Source organism: Phyllostomus discolor, chromosome 12 (assembly GCF_004126475.2).
Source record: "Phyllostomus discolor isolate MPI-MPIP mPhyDis1 chromosome 12, mPhyDis1.pri.v3, whole genome shotgun sequence".
Classification (NCBI taxonomy): Eukaryota; Metazoa; Chordata; class Mammalia; order Chiroptera; family Phyllostomidae; genus Phyllostomus; species Phyllostomus discolor.
In genome coordinates, this window is record NC_040914.2 from 18,829,027 (window position 1) to 18,837,777 (window position 8,751).

General features: G+C 45.9%; 1 protein-coding gene across 1 annotated transcript in view; it reads right to left on the reverse strand.

Annotated features, from left to right (window-relative positions):
* Positions 1-2,078: 2,078 nt before the first annotated feature.
* The window catches only part of SULT2A1 (sulfotransferase family 2A member 1), a 770,207-nt gene continuing 763,534 nt past the window's right edge, over positions 2,079-8,751 (reverse strand). Inside the window, exons 6-7 of the mRNA XM_028530169.2 lie at positions 5,267-5,447; positions 2,079-2,277 (exon numbers count right to left, since the gene is read on the reverse strand). Of these exons, the coding sequence (XP_028385970.1) occupies positions 2,159-2,277; positions 5,267-5,447 (300 nt within the window). The 3' untranslated portion in view covers positions 2,079-2,158. The remainder of the gene's footprint in view (positions 2,278-5,266; positions 5,448-8,751) is intronic.

The window sequence follows — 8,751 nt, forward strand, 5'->3', positions numbered from 1 at the left end:
GGACTCACTAGATACAGCGCTGCCATCGTTAAGACTACACCAAGACTTGAGTTTGTAAAAATTCGAAATTGCTCTATCTGGCTGTCCCTTTGCAGAATACACACACACGCACATACACACATACACACAATGAAAAGAGGAAAAGAATCAAAAGAATCAAGTGCCATAAAAAGAAAGATTTTTAAAATGGGCCCCAGCTGGTGTGGCTCAGTGGATTGACTGTGGGCCTGTGAACCAAAGAGTCGCCAGTTCGATTCCCAGTCAGGGCACATGCCTGGGTTGTGTGCTAGGTCCCTGTTAGGGGATGTGTAAGAACCAACAACACATTGCTTTCTTTCCTTCTGTTTCTCCGTCACTTCCCCTCTCTCTAAAAATAAATAAATGAAATCTTCAGAAATGGTCATCGTTGTTTTTCTGGTAAATGAACACATTATGTGCCCATAATTTTGTTTGTAAAAAAAAAATTAGAACCATTGTTTGACTCTGTACTTGAAATTCTGGTAATTAAAATGCCTAGTAGAAAATAGCCCTTAACTAGTGGAATTTGAAATTGTCATTATTGTAAGCAAACTGCAAAAGGTACACCTGGGTCAGATCAAAGATGTGGTTCATTCAGGAGCACCCACAGGGCTGGGAGAGACCTGGTGTCCACATCCCTGTCCTAATGCCTCCAGACCACCAGGGGCCACCAACATACCAGTGCTCCAGAGCTGGGGACCTTGGGTCGGTTGGGAGAGACGCTCCACCTTCCAGGGGGAAAAAAGAGACGGATCTACAATTATGTTTGTTTCTGTGTGGATAATTTAAAGCTAAATCCAAACAGCTACAGAATGCTAATTTGGCAAGGATGTGGAACCACGTCTCGCGGGAATTTAAATTGGAACAACCCGCTGGACACACGTCTTTTGAACCCACAATTCCAGTCCTGAGCAGAAACCCGACGGGAATGTTCACCGAGAGACGAACAGAAAGACACATTCAAGAGCTCGTGAAGGATTATGGTCCAAATTAGAAACTTTCTCATCACCCGTACACCATGTAATCAATAACGTAAATGTTGGTACAATCACCCAGTGCAGTATTCTATCTGAGCACAGACATTTAAGATGAGATCTACCATTATAATGAATTGTAGACAGACAGACAGTAGAGTATCGTTTCCTGCGGGTGCAATTCTACAGCCGGGCTCTAGAGTTGGCGCATCTCGTGAGGCTGGAACTTCATACCCACAGCACAGCAACCTCCATTGTCCCTCCCCCAGCCCTTGGCAGCCACCTCTCTGTCGAGGAGTTGGCCTATTTTAGATTCCTCGTCCAAGTGAAACTATGCTCTATTTATCCTTCTCTCTGGCTCATCTCACTTAGCGTGTTGTCTGCCAGTTTCATCCATGTTGCTGCAAATGGCAGAATGTCCTTCTTTAAGGCTCGGTTATGTTCCGTCGTGGTGCAGACCCCATTTCCTTTTTCCATTAGTCTCTAGAACATTTTCCAGGACGGCTCGTGTATTAACTCAAAGCGGTGTTATAAACAGGGAAAAATGGGTGGGGAAGGAACCCAGATCTGCCCACAGGAGCATGTGGCACTAAAATAGGTCTCAGTACTAAACACGGAACTAGTTATATCATCTACATGGATAAAAAAACACAAATAAAATACAGAGTAAAAATATTAGTTGGTGAAGGTATTATGCAGTATGCCATTTATCTACATGTTCAAAGCCTCCATGAATGCTATATATTGTTGATGGTCAAATTCCACAGAGTAAGAGAATAATGAGAGGCTGGGAATTGCACGCTGCAAGGTTGGATTAATCAAAAGTAATAAAAAGTAATAAAAAGTTGGATACAGGCAATGGAAAGAAAAGGAGCCTTAGCTGCCTTTTTGTCATTTTATTTCTCATTTTTATAAACAATTTTTGGCATAGCTTTGGTAATATTCATATTATTTTGCATCATTCTGAATGTACTCAATGTTTTTTAAGAGCTTGGATGCCACACCGTGAACTAGAGATGTCCTGGTAATTTTTAACAATCAAATTGTCAAAGGTCAGAGATCTGCTCACTCAAGGCTCCCGGATGAAATAACAGCTTTTATGCAATCATGGCTGGCCATTCACAGCAGGAGAACAGATATTTATCTTTAGGAGACATAGAAGTCTTTTAACATCCTTCCCATGGGAACAGCTCTCGAGGAAGGCCTGCCATCTTCTCCTGGAATATTTTGTCAAAGACTTCAGCTTGGGCCACGGTGAAGTGGTTTTTCCAGTCCCCAGTAGTGCCTGACAAACATAAAAAGAGACTCAGATCAGAAAGAGGGGCAGGTCTGGAGTCCCCAGCACCTCTCTGTAGCTAATGTCACAGAATACCTGATGGGTCCCTGGTGGGCCTTCCCCTGCCTGCAGCCATACCTGTGTGGTGCATTCCCACGCCCCCCTGTGTGGAAGTGATTCCCTATATTCTCCCCTCTCCCAGCCTATGCCGCACACACCCCCTTCACCAAAGACAACGCAGCTGTCTGTTCTGTCGCATCTAGAATGTGGCCCCGTCTCACCATGTCTGTTTCTACCACTGTGGCCCCGGCCAACGCCCTCTCTCGCCTGCATTAAGGTATTAGATTTCTAATCAGTCTCTCTGTTTTGGATCTTTCTCCTTTCTGAGTTAGTCTCAGCACGGCAGCCATGTTGATTCTTTGAGAAACAAGATGACATGGTTTCAGCTCCTGTCCTTTCCCGCTCAGACTCTCCACGGGCTTCTAGGGGTCCCTTGGGGAGCGGGCTCTGGCTTTCACAGGGCTGCAGGGGACTCGGTCCCCTCTCACGTCTCTGACTCCGCCTCGTATGACCGACCACTTGCTCACTCACCTCCCTTGAGGTGAATCTTCTGATCTGGCCCTGGACGTGCTAGGCCCCCCTCCCTCCGCAGACTGCTTGCAGTTCCCATTCCTGATGCCTGGGACGCTGCTCGCCCAGGGGTGGCCCCGACTGGCCCGCAGGCTTCTTTGAAGTCCTCCCTAAAGTGCAGTTTTCTCAGTGAGGTTCTCTCCCACCCACAACCCCGTTCAGAACTGATGATTGATCCTCCATCCCTCCTTCGTATTTCGCTTCATAACTCTTATCCCGTGTGACATGCTATGTTTTTCCTGTGTGTGTGTCTGTCTGTGTGTGTATGGCATGTATCTCCAATGTGTATTTTAGAAAGTTTTCTTTTTGAATTGCCAAAGGCTTAGTGCTTCCGAATCATAGGCACATAGGGTGCACTCAAATATTTGTGGCAAGGATGCTGAAAAGAGTCAGGGATGTGCTATGATCATCTCTGTGTTCTGGATGAGGAAGGAGAGACCACAAGAGGCTGCACAGGTAGAAAGCGATAGACGGGATTCCAAGCGACAGATTTTGACACCAGAATCCACCCTCTTAGTTTATGATGATATTATTATTTTGCGTGTCACATAAATGAATACATAGGCATTATATTAATATATTAACTACATTAATACATCAGTGAAATTAACATACAACAGAACAATATCTACTTATATAGAAACCAGTAATAGATATTATACACTTGTGGGCATAGAAATAATTTAGCAGAATGTCTAAATAATAATTGCTACCTTATAAACATCTGCTGTCCCTCTTGGGCTCATCGGCTGCATTGTTAGAATAATTTGTATCCTAATCGATTTCTTATGCTTGTGTGTCCTCCACAACACACCTGACTTTCATGAGCCACACCCAGCTCTGGAGGAGCCAGAATCTCCGGAAATTCAACATGGCTGCCCCGTATGAACCATCAGCTGAGAGAATGTTTTTGTGCTTGCGAACACGAGGAATCAGATGAGTCGGCTGCTTCCAGAATGCAGCAGTGTGAAAGGCACCAGGGAGACAGTCCCACTCCAAAAGGGAGAAATCAGAAAGAAGAAGGGGACCTTGGGTCCCAAGCCCATCTGAATCTAGCAGGTCAGAGTTCATTAAATTAAAAACATTTAAGTATAGTTGGCATACAATATTTGTTTCAAGTTTAAGACATTTATATATATCCTGGTGTGATCATGATAAGTCTAGTAACCCTCCAGATTTTTTTTTTAAAAAGGTGTTATTTATTTGTTTTTAGAGGGAAGAGAAGGGTGGGGGAAGAAGGGAGACAAACATCTGTGTTCGAGAGATACATCAGTTGCCCTTGGTTGCCTCTCACATGCCACCAGCTGAAGCCCGACCTGGCCCGCAACCAAGCTACCCTGCAATCCACTGAGCTACTCCGGGCAGGGTGCCTCATACTCTCATCAGGGGCTCTCTTTTCCAAGTACTGATATTGCCTATAGACACTTGGAGGAAGTTGATTAGACCTAGAATGGTCATCTGACTTTGCAGGCCATTGAGATTCTCTCTCCTCTGATTTTGGCATGAGGGTGTCTGCTCTTCGAGCAGTGTCCAGGCGAATTCTCCATGCCTGCCTACCTGTCCATTGGGACTGACCAAGGAAGGGAGGAGAGTCATGGAGATGCTCATGCTGGTACTGCCCCATTGCTGAGTTAGCACAAAGTACTAGCCTGCACGAAGAAGTGTATAAACAATGACTCAGCTGGAAAGAACGAGAGAGGAGAGACCTTCTGCTGAGCCGTGAGCCTGTGTTACTGTCAGACACTGTGGTGAATGATTAGTCACGTTCATACCTCTGGGCTGAAGATGAATGAAGAGTGTCCACTGCCCGGGATAGGAGGAGCCTGTTTTCCCAGAGTCCTGTCATTCAAGACCATCCAGGATGATCCATGGGAGGAAGAATGTAAATGATTGCAAAGACCACACATTGGTGGGGGCTGCCGCTCAGGGCAGATGAGTGGGATGCGGGCCACCATCCCAGTGGGCCAGAAGGTCAGAGCATCAAGACAAAGAGGCGAATTCTCAATCCTTAAAATCTGGGAGTGAACCAGCTGGTGTGGCTCAGTGGATTGAGTGCAGGCATGGGAACCGAAAGGTCGTTGGTTCGATTCCCAGTAAGGGGACATGTATAGGTTGCGGGCCAGGTCTCCAGTAGGGGGCACGAGAGAGGCAACCTCACATGATGTTTCTTTCTCTCCCGTTCTCCCTCCCCTCCCTCTATTGAAAAGTAAATTAATACAATCTTAAAAAAAAGATCATGTGAGTTCTCTGGGGGATGAGCAGTTAAAGTTGACAAGTTCAAACACTCCCTAGTTGGTGCCCTGCTGCATGCACAAGGATGCCCTTTGAACACTCCAATGTGCTCTGAAGGAGGGCCATTTTTAGTTACCTCTTCGCATAAGTGAGCCATTCTTCTCATCTAAAAGCCAGTTGGGCAGCAGTGAGTAATTGGACATCTTGTTTTCCTTCATGACCTGGAAGGAGCTATTCTTGAGGACTAAGTGCATTTCCTCTGGTTCTAACGTCCTGCCCAGGAACTGGCAGATCTTCTGTATCATGTTTCTTGTGTCCTAGAAGAAGAAAATGCCAAAGAGAGGACAGGAAAGGGAAAGGGCGTAGGAAAGGTGATGAGAAGGAGAACTGACAGGATGAGGAGCAGAAGGAGGGAGAGGGAGGGAGGAAGAGCAGAGAAATAAGAAGTGTTGAGTTGCATGCCACCAGGAGGAAGAAAGGGAAGAAGGTAATAAAGAAAGAGCACAATTATGTGAAAGACGCAGTCAACACGAATGTCCCAGTGTAACTGAATTCAGAACACCTTTCTGGGAAGAAAGAGGGCATAGGTTTTCTAACAAGACGTTTAGAAAGTCTTCTAGACAATTGTGATGAGGATTGAGCAAGGAGAGGTTCAGGGAGGACTTGACAAAGACGTAAGGGATTGATTTCAAATCCTGAATGTCCCATCAAGTAATGTGGTTTGTCTTAAGTAACATTTGAATACCACATAGAGAGTTACAAGATCTTTTTTAAAAATTATATTTTATTGATTATGTTATTGAAATTGTCCTGATTTTTCTTTCTTTGCCTCCCTCTACCCAGTGTTCCCCACTCCCTCAGGCAATCCCCCCACCATTGTTCATGTCCATGGGTCATGCATGGAAGTTCTTTGGCTTCTCCATTTCCTACACTGTACTTTACATCCCCATGGGTGTTCTGTAACTCCCTATTTGTTTTTCTTATTCCCCTCACCTCTTCCCCCATTCTGCCCCTCCCCCCTCACAGCTGGAACCCTTCCAGTAACTAACTTCTTTTCTCTTGCTGCTTTTAAGATTCTCTCTTTATCTTTAAACTTTGGTCTTTTAATTATGATGTGTCTTGGAGTGGGCCTCTTTGCATCCATCATTGTTGGGACTCTCTGTACTTCCTGGACTTGCATGTCTATTCCCTTCACCAACTTAGGGAAGCTTTCTGTCACTATTTTTTCAGATAGATTTCCGATTTCTTGCTCTTTCTCCTCTCCTTCTGGCACCCCTATGAGGTGAATTTTGGACCTCTTAAAGTTGTCCCAGGGGCTGCTTACACTGTCCTCATTTTTTTGGATTCCATTTTTTTCTTGCTGGTCTGCATGGTTGATTTTTGCTTCCTTATGTTCCAAATCATTGATTTGATTCTCGGCTTCATCCACTCTACTGTTGTTTCCCTATAAAATGTCCTTTATTTTAATTAGTTTACCCTTCATTTCAGACTGGGTCTTCTTTATGCTGTTGAGGTCCTCACTAAATTTCCTGAGAATCTTTATTAACAGTGTTTTGAACTCTGCGTCTGCTAGACTGTTATCTCCATTTCTTTTAGGTCTTTTTCTGGAGTTTTGTACTGTTCTTTCTTTTGGGCCACATCTCTTTGTCTCCTCATTTTGGCTGCCTCTCTGCACTTGTTTCTATGTATTAGGTACAGCTGCTTTGACTCTGTGTCTTGGTAGTGTGGCCTAAAGTAGGTGTCTTATAGGGTCCAGTGGCAAGGCCTCCCCTATCACCCAAGCTGGGTACTTGAGGTGTGCCCTTTGTGTGGGCTGACAACACCTTCCTCTTGTAGTTGTGTCTTGGTTGCTGTTGGCAGGTCAATGGGTGGGATTTACTCAGGCTAGTCGGCTGCAAGCTGTGACCACTGACCACCAAAGTTCGCCCTCTGTGGAGGATCAGCTGTGTAGGGGCAGGGTGGTGGTACACCAACATGGTCTGTAGCTGTCCCCTGGGTGTGCTGGCCCTGGGGTTCCCTGGGTGGTGCAGGCCAAGGTCAGCCCCCACCTGTGTTTTGCCTGGGCCCACCCTGCCTGAGCTATAAAACAATCTGAGATGACTGCCACTTGTGCTGGGCTTGAAGATTCCCAGGTGAAGCCAAGCTGTGACCCTAATCTGGCTGCCATTAGGGCTCACTGAAGTCAGTTGTTGCTTATTCAATAGGATTTAGGAATCAAGACCAGCCATTCTTACAGAAAAGCAGCTTGGCTGGGCCTGTAAGTTGGGTGGGGTAGAGCCTCTGTGGATCTCCAATGTGGGTCACGCAGCATTAGCCAGGTTGATGGAGTCTCAGATATGCCACCAGCTTTCTGGCTCTGTGGAGGGAGGGTTTAGCAAGGGGACAATGGCCTCTGCTCGTCCTTAATGCCAGACACTTTGGTCTCTCCCTGTATGCCACCGGTGCCCTTCAAGCTACCAGCTCTGGAGCTCAGAGGGAGCGAGTCTGAGTAAGTGAGTTCACGAGTGGGTCCCCAAGAGGAACTGCTTCGGGCTCCCCCAGCCTCCTCTACCAACTTAGTACCTGCTGGTTTTCGCAGCTGGAAGTCGTGGGCACTGGAATCCTGGCCTAGGGGGCCCACTGTGGGTCTGGGACTCCTCACTCCTGAGATACCTCTCCTGAGATTTTATCCACATGGATGTGGGGCCAGCCCATTCTGCATCTGTGCCTCTCCTACTAGTCTGGATGGATGTGGTCTCTTCACTTCCATAGTTGTCAGAGTTCCATTCAACTTGATCTTGTAGTTGTCCAAGATCTTCTTATATGTTATTTCAACAATTAGAACTTGACACATGGTAGTAGAAAATTAATATTGTTATTAAAAATGGATTTTAATAATAATGATACTTTGCTTTGAATCATAGACCTTCCTCTTAGAGTGACAGGGCCTTAAACTGTTTTTTCCGTTCCATGAGCCAACGTGCTATAACAACAAAAAGCACAACTGTAGCCGTGACAACAATAAAAGTTCATTTTGTGGCTTGAAAATATAACTCCAAGAAGGTGTGTACATGTGTCCCTGAAGTTGCTAAGCCAGTCACAAAAGACTTCTGGGTGAAATGGAATTCACGTGGAAACCACAGAGGATTGGACAGCAGTGCCCAGAGGGGAGTGATGTTTGTCAGATAGAGGCACAAGCCTGTGTGGGTGGTTTCTCCTCTTTTCCCCAAGATCCCACTAATAGGCCAAGGTCTTCCTTCAGTGGCTCAGTCACTCTTACTGGCTTGAACTTCATCTGACAGCGTTTCCTACCCATCAGCAGTGAGTCCAGCCCTTGGCCTGTCATAGTCATTACACAGACTGATTTCATGACTTCTTTTTCCTTCCATCCATCAGGTTGGATTTCCAGGCAGGTGGACATATCTCTGGCACCCAACTTGGCTTCTCCCCAGTCCATTCCTGTTCCTCAGTCCCCTCCCAGCTATCGGTAGCACCGAGTGTGTCCTGCCCCTAGAAATTTTAGAACCAGTTGTCAGTGTGAGGATAAGCCACTCTACTCAGTCTGAATGCACAAAATAGCCCTTAAGATAGCAAATGAAACAAGGAAGAAGACATGGAGGAAGAGAGCATGGGGATTGTGGG